Source organism: Kryptolebias marmoratus, linkage group LG3 (genome assembly GCF_001649575.2).
Source record: "Kryptolebias marmoratus isolate JLee-2015 linkage group LG3, ASM164957v2, whole genome shotgun sequence".
Classification (NCBI taxonomy): Eukaryota; Metazoa; Chordata; class Actinopteri; order Cyprinodontiformes; family Rivulidae; genus Kryptolebias; species Kryptolebias marmoratus.
Genome location: NC_051432.1, coordinates 3572990 through 3586827, shown reverse-complemented (window position 1 = coordinate 3586827; position 13838 = coordinate 3572990). Strand labels below are relative to the sequence as shown.

At 44.2% G+C, this 13838-nt stretch overlaps 2 protein-coding genes across 2 annotated transcripts in view; one reads left to right on the top strand and one right to left on the bottom strand.

Moving 5' to 3' along the window:
• pkn1a (protein kinase N1a) overlaps positions 1 to 5133 on the bottom strand; it is a 66601-nt gene extending 61468 nt beyond the window's left edge. Inside the window, exon 1 of the mRNA XM_017427747.3 lies at positions 4476 to 5133. Coding sequence (XP_017283236.1) covers positions 4476 to 4496 — 21 coding nt within the window. The 5' untranslated portion in view covers positions 4497 to 5133. The remainder of the gene's footprint in view (positions 1 to 4475) is intronic.
• A 3272-nt stretch (positions 5134 to 8405) lies between these two features.
• lg3h19orf67 (linkage group 3 C19orf67 homolog) lies at positions 8406 to 13053 on the top strand. Its single transcript, XM_025008453.2, has 7 exons — positions 8406 to 8943; positions 9085 to 9262; positions 9354 to 9498; positions 10352 to 10452; positions 11687 to 11887; positions 12293 to 12445; positions 12525 to 13053. The coding sequence occupies exons 1-7, from the start codon at positions 8814 to 8816 to the stop codon at positions 12646 to 12648; spliced, it is 1032 nt and encodes a 343-aa protein (XP_024864221.1). The 5' UTR covers positions 8406 to 8813; the 3' UTR covers positions 12649 to 13053.
• The last annotated feature ends 785 nt before the right edge of the window (positions 13054 to 13838 follow it).

Genomic DNA, 13838 nt, shown 5'->3' with positions numbered 1-13838 from the left:
TGTGACGCAGCCGGGGCTGTAAAAGACCGTCTTCCTGTGTGGGGCAAACAGACGGCGCCATGGGAGAAGCGCAATCGCTTCGCTGCCTGCCTCATATCATATATACAGTAATGGAGCTTAAAACAGGAACTTCACAAACTTAGCATAACGAAGCTCGAACGTGTAAAAACTGTGAATCCTACCGGAGCTCCAGAGGGGTGGGGGGTGGGGGGGGGCTCATGAACTGAATAGAGGCAAAACAGTCAGGTGGCTGGGTGTAAAGACAATAAGTTAAAATCCCTGCGTCAGTGACGGGAAATAGTCTTTCATGTAAAAACCTTGAAGAAGTAGGCATGCAAAGCTCCTAATAAATCCAGGTGGACTCTGTACAAAAGACAAAGACGAGCCTAAAGTGATACATCTGTCCAGCAGTCTGATTCAAACCGGTTCAACGTGACGCGTCACACACCGGCAGCTTCTTTTCAAGCCTGATGTTGACTCTCACGTGCCAAATACACTAGTAAATGACTGCACGAACCTTTGAACAATAATGGCTCATTGTGTCTACAGCGAGGCCCGTTCCAACCAGAATCACGGACCGATTTAAACGGAAAGTAAAGACAAGGAATGTGTTTTTAGCTGAAAAAGAAACTTCACTAATCTGAGCACGGGCGGGTGTATTATACATATCAGGGCCACTCAGGAAAAAAAGGGGAAAGGTTATAATCACTTTGTGGAGATTACATTTTTTCCATTGTTTTATTATTATTGTACTCGAGGTGCACTTTTATTGGTTAAACTGCCACAACTCACAGAACTTCCTTCAGCCCTTCACAATAAGAGCCTGAAACACACATACACTGAGTGCTGACATCCAAACACCCCCTGGAACATCTGCAGCTTGTAAAAATATTTTGCATTGTTGCTGTTCTCCAGTAAAATTCCAAAATAAAAACCTGTTGTAAAATATCAAGTCATTTGGCCGCCGTAGGTCTTGAGCCAATGATAGTTTGTTTTTTCTGAGTCACCCTTTAAACTCAAAATAACTTCATTTCCAACATTCTAACTTTTTTCTTGAAATGCCACTTTGACTTTACCCTCAACGAGTCAGCTTTAATCTGAAAACAAAAAACAATCTTCCTCCTCAGTTCGTTGTGCTGTCGTACCTCGATCCTAACAGAAAACTGCACCCCCCATATCGCTCATTAAAGGCGGCGGACTTAAGGTAACCGCCGCGACTCGGCAAACAATTTCCTCCTGGCTTGTTTACCATCTGGGAGTTCGGACAGAGAGCAGGCGCAGCGGCACTTTTACACCGAGACATCAAAGCCAGAAATGAGGCAGAGCGGTCGTATAATGTGCCGGGCCGAAGCTGGGCAAATAAACGGGCCTGTTTTACGACCATCACGTGGCGCGCTTTACAGCTTCGCGACGCAAACTAAAAGAGGGGAAAATGCTCGTTTGGTTAGGACGCCCAAAACTCTGCCAATGAAACGTCTTCAAATGGCTCGGTTTTTATAAATAAGACAAGAACAAAGCAATGTGAAACATGTCTTTCACGTCTTGAGCGTTTAAGAGAGTTGAGCGGGAGCGTGAAAGACGGGCCTGGCCTCCCCGTTTAACGAGCAGTAAACGTTGCTCGTTTGTAATTCACTGGAGGGGAAAGAAAACATTAGAAGGGACTAAAGCGAAAAGTTGTGTTTTGCCAACATTTTGTGACGTCTTGAAGTCCTCTGCTCTCACGTGCTGCCTTCCAGTGTTGCACCTCCAGCCAGGAACCAAAGGCCTTTCCACGCTCCGTGAGAAGTCACGAAGTCGGCTCTCAGTCACGTGGTCGCGTGACGAAAACTGCGTCATTTTTGTTCGCATGGCGGCTTCGTCCACTCCTTTGCGACACAAGGCCCGGGACAAACTTCATCTCACAGCGGTTTGCTCCGAGTGTTGTGTGATTAGTCAGAAGTTGTGCGGAAAAGCCGGTGTTGTTTTGATTTTTCTGTTCCTCCGAGAAGCAGCTGGCCGAGGCTGTTAGAAAAAACAGCCGTCTTTACAATTGTTCCAGCAAAACATAGAAACCTCTGAACTTAAAAAGACCGTGCAAAGACACAGGCCGGGAGGAAGTGCGCCTCGGCCAGGCAGCTTTGGGACACGTTCCATTTGTTCTCTCATTATTGTTCACCGTCAAATTTGCAAATGGTGCGTACTGTCCCAGTCAGTATAATAAGTAAGGGAAGCAAAAATCTGTACAAGGACAGGAGAGCTGAGAAGCCAGCAGGAAGAAACCAGCAGGAGGAGGGAGGAGCTTCCCAGGAGTTCTGATCGGAGCGTCTCGTGGACGATGAAAGATGTGTGAGACAACGAACGGCTTGCAACCACGTGACCGCGAACCGACTTTGTGACTTCTCATGGAGTACGCTGGAGCCTCGAGGCAACTGATTGTTTCCGAACCTAAACACCAGCTGACCGACTCTCTGCTGCAGCGAGCATCATTACTATTCTTCACGTTTCCTGTTCTTCAGTGAGCTGCCAGCTTGACTCCTGTTCCACCACCAGCCACTGATGATCGGCTCCGTGTTCCTAGATTGCAAACAGGAACGGATGATTGCACAGAAAACTATTAGCCTGCAACATCTCAGACACACCTTTCCTACCATCTGTTTTTACAACAAGCACCTTTCAACGTGCCCGGAGTCAGGCCACTTCACACCGGCTGACAGCGGAGCAGATCTCAGCTCGTGTGTCGCTCAGACGCTTTCACAGAATATCTGAGAGGAAGTCTTCAGAAGCCTTTAAGTCTTGCAAGTCACTCAAAGGAAACCGTGACTGAGAGGTGGGCTCTTTGACACCAAGCATACAGCGTTGTGCCCGTCTCCACCCTCAGCGTTAGTACGAGCAGGACTCCGAGCTGAGGCCCACGTTACAGGACCGGCCCGAGGTGACAGCCACTTCGTTTGCTCTTGGCACGAGCAAAAAGTGTCCCTTTGTTCCCTCCGCCAAAGAGGTCATATCTATTTGTCTGCAAACAAGATCACCAAAGTAGTTATAAACAGATTTTTCATGAAACGTCCAACGTGGTACAAGGAACAAGTGATTAAATGTTGGTGGTGATCGGGTCAAAGGTCAAGGTCACAGATCAGCCCGTGCTCCAACTCTGCAGATGTATAACAGGAATGTTAAACTCCACAGCTAGACACCTCATGGGTCAGGGGTGATCACTGATGATTTCAAGGTGACAGGGTCAAAGGTCAAAGTCACAGATGACCTTGTGCTCTAACCATACAACCATATAACAGAGGACAATTAAACTGCACAGTTGGACACCTTCTAGGTCAAGGTTGATCATGCTGGATTCCTAAGTCATGGGGTCAAAGGTCAACCTCACAGCTGACCTGGTGCTCCAACTTTGCAACAGTTTAATGTAGGAATGTCAAACTGCACAGCTGGACACTTCAGGGGTCAAAGATGATGCCAGAAGTTCATGGGGTCAAAGGTCAAGGTCACAAGTAACCCCTTTGTTAAAAACCTGTCTCTGTTCCTACATGTGACCCTTTTGTTTCCTCCATCACACACACACACTCCATGAGGCAAATGCACTGTGTGAGAGTGTGATTGATAACTCATGGGAGATATTCCTAAAGGGCAGGACAATCACCTAAAACAAGGAAAACTATTCTCCTCAGCTACTGATCACAAATAGGGAAAAAAACACACAGAACTCCATTTGTCACGTAGTTGTTCAGAAAAAGAAAAAAACAGAGAGACACTGAGGGAGATCTATTCGTCAGGTTACTTCCTTTTAGAGAGATAAGGTCGCTGTTAACTTCTGCTCCAACAAAAGCTGCTGGAATTTACTTATGGTGGGAAAAAAAGAGACATTTCCACCAATCTAATAACAGACAGCTAGTTTGTCTTCAACTCACTCAGCATATTTCACACACTTCACCAACAAACTCCTGAAACGGTTAAACTATCATTTTCTGCAGCAACAAACTCACTCTTTAGGGCAATCAAAAGTTTATTATTATTATTATTATTATTTAAAGTGAACCAATCAATATTAATCTGACATCCAAGAACACTCGCTGAAAGTTTCATGGCGACCTCTAAAAGGGTGTAAGAACTGTGTCATTTATGTGCCAATTTATCACATCGTTCCGTGGAAATGCAGGTCTTTAAATGTTTTATTTTAAAAGCCTCTGACTTTGCTTTGTGTTTGGTGTCATTTGAAAGCTGTTTTAAAGCTCACTTCTTCCTGAGAACATTCCTCAGGACCTGCCTGGACCGGAAGTCAGCATTTTACACGAACTGACTGATAGATTCATCGACCAGACTGAGGAGAGTTAGCCGAAGACACAAACCCTGACAGAAACAGGTGATGTCCTCACTCCTGTCTCCTGTCCGACAGCACAGAAAGAGGGAGGCCGGACCCGATACAGGACAGAAAGCCTTGTGTTGTGAGTTTTAAAAGTCGAGTATGGGGAAAGAAAAAGGGGGCTCACCTGGACGGAGTCGTTGGCCATGGCCGGTCCTTCCGCCGGGTTCACAGACACAGTCTCCTTTCCTGGTAAAAGGCGAGAGGGAGAAGTTCGTCCCGGGGACTTTTACCCGTACTTTATGCCCGATTTTTGGTCACACGAAGAGGGCGAACAGTCGGGAGATAATCCGCATCGTCGGCTCGCCCTGGCCGAGGGTCTGACCAGCCGCCGCGTCACAGCAGCTCGAAGCGCGGGTTTTCTTTTTTTTTTTGTGGGTTTAAACCAAATAAGTCACCCAAGCTACGACGCTTAAAGAAAGCCGCCAAGCTCCGGACTCATTGTTCATCTCCTCCTTAGCCCCGTGGAACAGCTAGCGAACCGGCAGGAACCGAACCAGCAGCTCTCCTCCGCCGCAATGAAAGAAAGCCCCTTCCTCCTCTATTGTTTTCCCACTAACATCCGTGAAACCCGCCTCGGTTCAGGCTGCTGCCCATATCACATGCCTCCAAAGGTGGTGTGGTGGGGGGAAACCCGCCTGTCAGTCAAAACAAAGGGCATTAAAAAGAAAAACAATCCGTCTGTCAACAAAATAAAAGATTTTCTCTTCTCGCCGCAGAGGGACGCTCCGACACGCCGACAAACGCCTGTGTGTGAGGAGAGAGATGCGGCGGCACACACAGCGCGCGCCCGACGCCCGAGCGGACCTCTGATTGGTCCAGAGCTGGGCGGCGGAGACGCGCCCTGGGTGTGTCACGTGACCCGCAGCAGTGACCGTTGTTAAGATCAACGTCATACATAGCAACTGTTGAACGTGACTAAGTAAAAACAAAAGCAAAATTACGCTCATCATCAAACTAATTATCGTAAATATTTCATTACTATTATTAGTGCTTTTTTATTGAATGAAATTCCTTCATTGTGCTACCATGCTACATTTTAGCAACACAAATATGCTTAGCATGAACCAACTTCTCTGGCTACCATTTAACCCTTTTGACTACAGGTAAACATTTTGTAAAGAACATTTTGAGTCCCTGTATCTCACTGAGGCGTGCACTGAACTTAGCTTAAAACACCAGAGCATTTGTAGCTGAAAGAGGCAAAACACTAGCTAAAAGTAGCAGAACAGTGGCTAAAGCTAACAGTATCGAGAGGTAGCTTAAAGCTAAACGTAGCATAAGAAGACAAAAATACATCAAGTGTGCTGAAGCAGGTTTCAGAGAACAATGTTTATGAAGAATTGAATAAATCTCAATGTGTTTCTGTGGAGAAAATATTTGTGAATATACTTTCATTTTTGTCCAATGTATAAAAGTTAGAAAAACCCAAAGCCAGAGCACTCATCTCCTGAATGAGCTGAAATGATGTGAATGGCTAAAGTTGCATAAAGTTTTGCAGAAGTAGTTAGATTCAAAAAAACAAATGGAAAAATAAAAACAAGAAAGCAAGTGCTGAATAATCATTTACACTATGGGGTTGTTTGGAAAAAAAAGAAAAAGGTTAGGCATCCTTGTTATTTTGCTCCAAAACAACAGAAAGTTTTAAATAAGACAAATTTTTATTGCTGTTTTTAACCTGGTTTAGACCTTATAAAGTTAAACACATGCATTTGTTTTTTCAGAATAAACATTAGACATCAATAAGCATTACAGCATTTGTCAGGAAGAGGAGAAGTATTCAATCTGGTGTTTTTTTTAAGTATTATCTTTTTTAATTTCCTGTTCTTGTGGTGATTTGGCTTTTTTCTAGGTTTTGTTTTTGTTTTATTTTGATTTTAGTTCTTTGGTTTTTGTTTTGTTTCTTTTGTGTTTTTTGGTTGTACTTTTCGTTTTTGTCTCATGTTCATGTTCATTTTCACTCTCCCCCAGTCATTCACTTCTCTGTCAGACACGCCCATCTTCACCTGTCCCTACTCAGCAATCAGTCCACCTGTTCCCACTCACCTCTTTAACCCGGTCATTTCTCTCCATACCTCGCTGGTCCATTGTCTAAGGTTTGTTTGATGTCTCTCGTTGTCATTAGTTACTGGTTGTTTGTTTCCTTCCTGCTTGTTTCCCGGTCCTGTTCATGTTAGTTTTTAGTTTGTTCTTTATTTGTTTTGCTGCCGTGTCAGCTTTTGTTTTGTTTTTCCTTATTTATTAAATTAGTTTATTTCTCTTGCCATGAGTCTGCGCTCTGGGTTCTTTTCTGTGTCATCCGATCATGACAGTTCTAAACTAGATAAAATGATAGGACAGTGTTGGTCATGGTAACAACGTCTCCTGGGCGTCTTGTAAAATTTTAAAGCAATGTGCTCACGAAGCTTAGGCTCTAAAGCTCAGGGTTTGAAAAACATTTTAGATGAAGTTGCTTCTGCCTCTTTTCACCCGTGGGCAACAACGCTGGATTTAAAATTCACAAGGCAGGTCTGAAACAAGTGTCGGTGCTCAAATTCAGTGTTGAGACTCGTCAAAGTCTCGAGTCGGGTTAAGAGTCAAAAAGCAAGGATTATCTGACATCTCAGTTTGACGCTGTTCACAGTGATTATCAGTGATGGCTAACTGAGCGTTTCATCCAGTTTTCTTCTGCTTATCAAAAACTTAAAAACCTAACATTCCTTGAAACATACATATCAGTTTTCACCTAATGATCATCCTAAATTGAGAAATTATAGCTGTTTGGGTCAAACCTTGTAAACAACATTATGTGCAGCCTCCTTTGAGATCCTGCAGGATGTGTTAGCTCTCATAGTCTGTGTTGAGGATGACTCTCAGCTACTACCACACCTACTTTTAGCTCAATATCTGTAAAATTGAGTTATGCTGAAGTGGGCATCTTGAATGGTAGATTAATGAGCAATTTTCTGAATGTTTCATGAAAATCTGTCCACTGGTTTCGTCAGATCTTACAGACAAACGTGGGGCAGCGGGCGACAAGCAGGTCATTACAAGGAAGTCAGGTGTGGCGGAGAAGCTTGTGAGGGTAGTGGAGGACGGTGAGATGTGCAGTCGGAGCGACAGATGGGTTCAAGGTGGGGCTGGGCTCCATCAGCGATCAGCTTCATGTCTGCAGTGCTGACGGATAGGTTAGCAGATGAGGTCAGGCAGGAGGCCCGAGGACTATGGTGGGAGCAGGTGGAGGGGAGACTGCAGAGGTGGAGGTGTGCTCCTGGGGAGAAGAGGAATAAATGTGTGTGGATGAGAAGTGGACAGGTGTAATGGATGGATGTAGTGACAGAGGATCTACAGAGGTGGAGGCTGGGATAGATGGAGGCAGATGATCTGCTGTGACGTCTAGAAACAAGCAGAAGAAGTTCAAAAAAGTCACAGTTATGATATTATTTCATGGATTACATTTCTGAACTTTCTTTGGGCGTTTGCAGCCAAAGCAGTGCACCTATAAAACTAACGCTTCTGTGATCACGGCCATTTCTTTATGTTTACTGCACAGAGATTTTTTTGTCACTATGAGATGAACAGGTGTTCACTCACCTGGAAGTCCCCTCAGCCAACAGAACAGCTCAAGGTGTACGATCACAGATCCAGTGGCAGATAAATAAAGAAAGAGTTGGGTTATGTAGTAGATTTGAAAAGGGTGAAGTGAGACACATTTGCATAACTGATTTGCAAAATGAAAATGTGTCCGGTAACACACACACACACAGACACACACTCCACATCCTGTATGTGAAAGCTCACAGCGACTGCCAATTAAACTGCTGAGTCACCAATTCTTTCACCCGTTTAGTCTGCTAGTCACAAAGAGGATAAATAAATACAGTGAAAAAAATTATATCTTACAGCTAAATACTAAATATTTAAAGGGAAAAAAAGCACAAACGTTAATGTTTTTTAGGTTATGTAAAACTTTAAGTTTGCTAGATTAAATATAAATAGCATTTAACAACACTTGCATGACAAACTATCCTGAATAAAACGCCCCAAAACGGAGGAAGAGATTACTTAGAAGGTTAGTTTATCAGTACAGGAAAAAAATATAATAAAAAAAATAAATTTAAATAATAAGTGTTTAAGGACCTTTGACCTTTGACACGAAGCTACGTCGGAAGCTAATGCTAACATTATGCTAGCACCTGCGTAGCTTAAGCTAATACGCGCGATAAATTAAACGTCATAATCAATTGTTTACGGTATAAATTACCGTGTAATTATAGCACAAAGCTATTAGTAAAGAAAGGTAAATATAAAAACTTGACATAACTGTCCTCATTCGAGACAGTTTCTGCGTTAAAAGCCGGGTGTTTTTGTACAGTCAGCTTCGTCGCTAGCCGCACGTTTATCGAGCAACAAGTCCGTAGTTTGTTCGTTTGAAAACACTTGGTTGTTGTAGTTTAGTTGGGTAGTTTAGCTGTTATATTTAGACATGATGACAGATGCTGGAGAACAACTCGAGGTCCAGCTGGATGATTGTCCACCAGGACGGGAGACATTTAATGACCCGCTGCAGGAAGACGCGAGCGGCCCGGACAGTCACCTGAGCTCCGCACTCCGAGGTGAAACACGGAATATGATGTTAAAGCTTTATGACACATTTGAAACACATTTGGTTTTTAGAGTTGTTACTTTCTTGGACTGAAACCGTCCCTCTTTCCACCTGTTTCTGCTCTTTAATGCACATTGAATGTGTTTTCCAGAGCTGGAGGAGCCGCTCCTGTTGTTGGCCGACGTCGCTCTGGCGCCACCCTGCGGCCGGGCCGTGTTCTACAGCTGTCCGGAGGCGGAGCGGGTGGAGAGGAGCCTGCAGTCCGTGCAGTTGCAGCTCCACTTCCTCCTGAGCAAAGCAGACGACCTACACGACTGCCTCCTCGGCGGGTCGGTTCCTGATCAGTGCTGACGGACTGGTTCCACCTGGCTGCTTTGGCTTTTCGTCATGAATACATGTTCTGTGTGTGCTTTTTGGCAGGCAGGGCCACGTGGAGAGGGAGGCTCTGGCTGCAGCCATCTCCAGCCTCCTGTACACCTGTCAGCCTTACTTCAACCACCTGGAATCCACAGCTCGGAGCACTATGGCGCAGTACACCCACGTGCCCGCTGATATGTGCTCCACGGTAAATCTTTGCACAGTGGATCCACTTTAATTACTTCATTTAGACACACTTGAGGCCCTGATGATGGTCTGGGTTTAATTAATCACCTGCTGCTGAAGGGTGAAGGTGAACGAGTCGTAACTGTGCGTCTGTCTGGTTCCAAAATATCTCATGGACTAGTGGACAAATTTGACAACATAATCCTGAGCATATGGTCTTTGTTCAACATTTTGCCATAGACTATTTGAAGACAGTTCTGTCTGCTGTGTTAGCAAAATAAATCATGAAGCAGGACAGATGTTAACGAAGCTTTTAGGAAATAATCACTGGATGTAACCTAACTTTAGAAAACAGAAAAATGACCATAATTCAATCAGTTTTACAGATATTGAGCTCAAAGTTGTGGTGGTAGTAGCTGAGAGTGATCCCCAACACACACCATGAGCGTGACATTTCGCAGTAACGAGGTGACGACATGACGTCGCTTTCGAGGTTTGACCACAGCGGCTGCAGCGCCATCATTTCTCAGCTCGAGGTGATCTGAGTCTGAAACTCTGTATGGAAGGTGATGGATGATACTTGTTCCTTCAAGGAGTGGTGGGGCTCTAGTATGGTTCAGTTTTTTTTTTTTTTGCAATTTTACAAAAAGATTCTTACAAACCAAACCAATGCATTCAGGAGCCTTTAATATCCCCGTACGTAAGAGAAAAAGCCTGGTGGTGGTTGTCAGAGAGCTCAGCTGCTGGGAGAAACGTACGGTGTCTCGTCTCTTTCAGATGAAGAAGCTGTTTGTGTTTGTGTGTGAAAGCATGGGAACAGACCTGGAACAACTTGTCTGCTCTTCCTCTGTGTGTGTGTGTGTGTGTGTGTGCAGCTGTTGGACTTCTCCCAGCAGCTGTGCGACAAGTTGGAGCAGCTGGTGTTGACCTACGCCAGCTACGGTCTTCTCAGTCTGAATGAAGCTGAACCCGACAGGTACACACACACATACACACACACACACGTGGTCATTTCTGCTATCTCCAGTAACCTTTACAAGAATTATCTCAATATAGTGTAATGCCAGAATACGCTGTATAAAGTAAACAGTGTAATCCAGTTAAATTGCACTTTAATGAAATAAAAAAAACAATTAAAATTTATTTAAAATGCTAGCTAGTTTAATTCTGTGTTCTTTCTACAACCTGTGATTGTTGTGAAAGCCACCATCTTTATTTCCTCACATCATGGACTCCCTGATCCTCTCTCTCCTCCTGACCCAGGGCTCTGCAAGCTTTACGACCAAAATATAAACATGTGTTGAATCATAAGATCAACATGATCCTTAAAATTAAGATGCGACTATTTATTACGCTTCTCTCCTTACACACACACACACACACACACACACACACACACACAGCATATACTATAGTTTATATTACACAGTGACAATTCTTTCTCTGATTTTTTAGTGTTAAACAGAAAGCAGAGAAAATATTTTACTCTTTCCATATTTGTGGAAAATGAATAAAAGTAAGTGCCCCCCTTGTGGGTAAATAAAACATTTAGTTGCATCTCTCTGTCTTTAAAGGAGCAACATCCTGACACATCTAAACCCTTTAGTCCTTTAAATCCTGGAGGTACTCGAGTATTTTCAGTAAAAACAGCTCTTTAGTTTTGTTTTTATACAACTGGTCAGAAGACTAGTCTTATTATGGTATGGCGCTGTGCGTCCGAGCTCTAACTCTGCAGCTGTGTGGGCCTGCGCAGCTGGGCGCCTCATGGGTCGAGGGTGATCCCTATTGATATAAAGGTCACAGGTGACCCCTTTGTGAAAACCTGGCCTCTGCTCCAAGTGAAATCCCACTCCGTGTTGAAAGTTGCATAAACGAAGTAGGGCGAGGTGAACAACAGTAAAATTGGTCCCTCTGTTTACATTTTAGTAAAAACTGTAGCCATATTTAACCACGTCTGGTGCTGAAATGATGGGGTTCTGTTTACACGTGTCTGATGCAGAAGTTCTATGGAAAGAAATTTGAACCAGAAAATTGCTAAACGCACCTTTTTCCTGTTGTCGGTTTAAATGTAAACATTACTCAGGTTCACCTTATTTTGGTCAGAGATATAGGGACCCACTTCAGAGGGCCTGGGGGGCCACGTGTGGCTCCAGAGCCGCAGCTTGCAGAGCCGTGCTAACCCGTCGGCGCTCCTCTGCTTACCTTCCCAGCGCGTCTCACTTCTGCGTCGGTCAGACCCAGCTGGGCCAGCTGAAGCTGACCATTTTCCGCTACTGTCAGCCGACGCCGTACCTGTCCCGGGCCAACACCCAGCTGTACAAACGCATGCGCTGGAACGTGGAGAGAGTCCGAGACCAGCAGCAGACGGAGGAGGAGGATGGAGACGACGAGGAAGAGACGTTCACCGACTAGTGAGTCTGGCTTTTGACCTCTTCAGCATCTTCATGTTTTTTTGCCAGTGGGCAGATTTTAATGAAACGCTCAGAAAGTCATCATTGGATGTTCGTCTACAACTGATTAATGTTTGGAGTCAAGCCAATTCAAGATGGATGCCACAGCTAATCAGCTTCAGCCAACACAAAAATGCTCAAAGCGCCATTCACAGGGTTTGTCCAGAACAGACAACCTGATTCTTTCCAATCATAAAATGATTTTAAGTTAAACCTCTGCATGCTGGGGCTTTAATTATTTTATGTATTCACCAACCTTTGTCTTTCCTATGAACTTTAAAAGTGATTGGTCCTCTGATTCCGCTCCAGCTTCATATGATCACTACTTAGGTCTAATTAAACTGGATATGTTAAACCCCCTTCCAGCTACTTCCTGTGTTACGAGGACATTCCCAATCCCCACGCCGAGGCCAACGAGGACAGTGAAGGCGTCTCTGACGGTAGCGTGGTGCGGATGTGGTCCATCGGTCAGTGGGTGCAGGCGAACCCTGACCCCTCAACAGAGGACATTTGGGACTGGTACGTTGCTAATTCAACGAACGAGCCACATTAGAAAGCCTGACAATCGCACCGTTTCTAAACCCTGTGAACGCTCCAGGATCCTGTGCGAGGTCCCTCAGGGCGGTTACAACAGGCTCCTGTTCCTGGGCCACGACGAGCCGAGCAGCCGCAGCGCCACGGACTACCTGCAGCAGCTGCTGCTGTCATGCTGCACGGACTGACGGACTGACACCGCAGCCTGCACGAGAAGCGGCGGGAGCGCACATGGCATCAGGTTTTCACCATTGTTTAAAAAAAAAAAAAAGAAACGTTTGAGTCACACTAGATGTTGTTTAGAAATTCAAGCTACATTTTGTACTTCATGACTGCTGCAGTTCACCTTTCTGTGAGTTTTATTAGTGAAGAGCGTGTTTACTTTCAAAGTTTTAAATATAATGCTATAAAGCTAACTTTTATAGGTTTACAGTTGTAGATTTTAAAGGAACAGTTTGCTGTAAATAAGTTCAAAAGAGTTATTAAAAAAAGTATTTTATTTACATCAGTTGCATCCAAATAATTACACACAACCACAAATTTGCAGAGAGAAGAAAAATATCCATTTAAGCTGCCATAATTAGGGCTTTAGCTATGACTGCCCCCCCATTTACTTTGTTTCAACAGGTTCATAAAGATGAGGACGAACAATAAATTAACATCTCAGTAAAAGAACAAAAACCTCTGATCCTGAGTAACAACTGCAGTCCGTTCACCTGAAGTTTACTCCAGTTATCCATAAAACTCCTCAGTTCCACTGACTGGACAAAACAAAAGGCATCTTAAAGAATAAAATCAACCACCCCCCCAAAAACACATTTTCAGGTTCTATTTAATAAAAATCTATATACAACTCCTAAATGCCTATTATAGCTCTAAAACTCTGAAGTACAAAAGTAAAAAGGAGAGATTCTCTTCATTACAGTGATCAGTCTTTAAACAACATGACACAAACCTGTTTGTAGAGTGGAACGACCCTCAGAGACGAAGTGAAAGGGACCTTTTTGTGTTTGGATAGATGTAAGGGTGGAGGGAAGTGCTGAAAGCCACATCCTTTCAGATTAATATGCGTGTCAGCTTTCAGTCCAGCTTTAAGTTGTTTTTAACACCAGAGGACAGAATGGCGGGCCAAGAAACGATGGAAGACAGTTTCTGAACTCTCCACGGATAAACCTTCCATCCTAAAAGCGCCGCTTTAGCTTTAAACCTCTAAAAGGGTAAAAAAAACGACCTCCTTGAACAGCGCAGACAGACTGACACATAATCAGACAGACATGAATGATGCTCCGTACTTCAACGATGATCTGCACAGCATTACCGGTTAAATCAGGGGGGTCCGGTTCTGGTCCTGGACGGCCACCATCCTGCATGTTTCAGA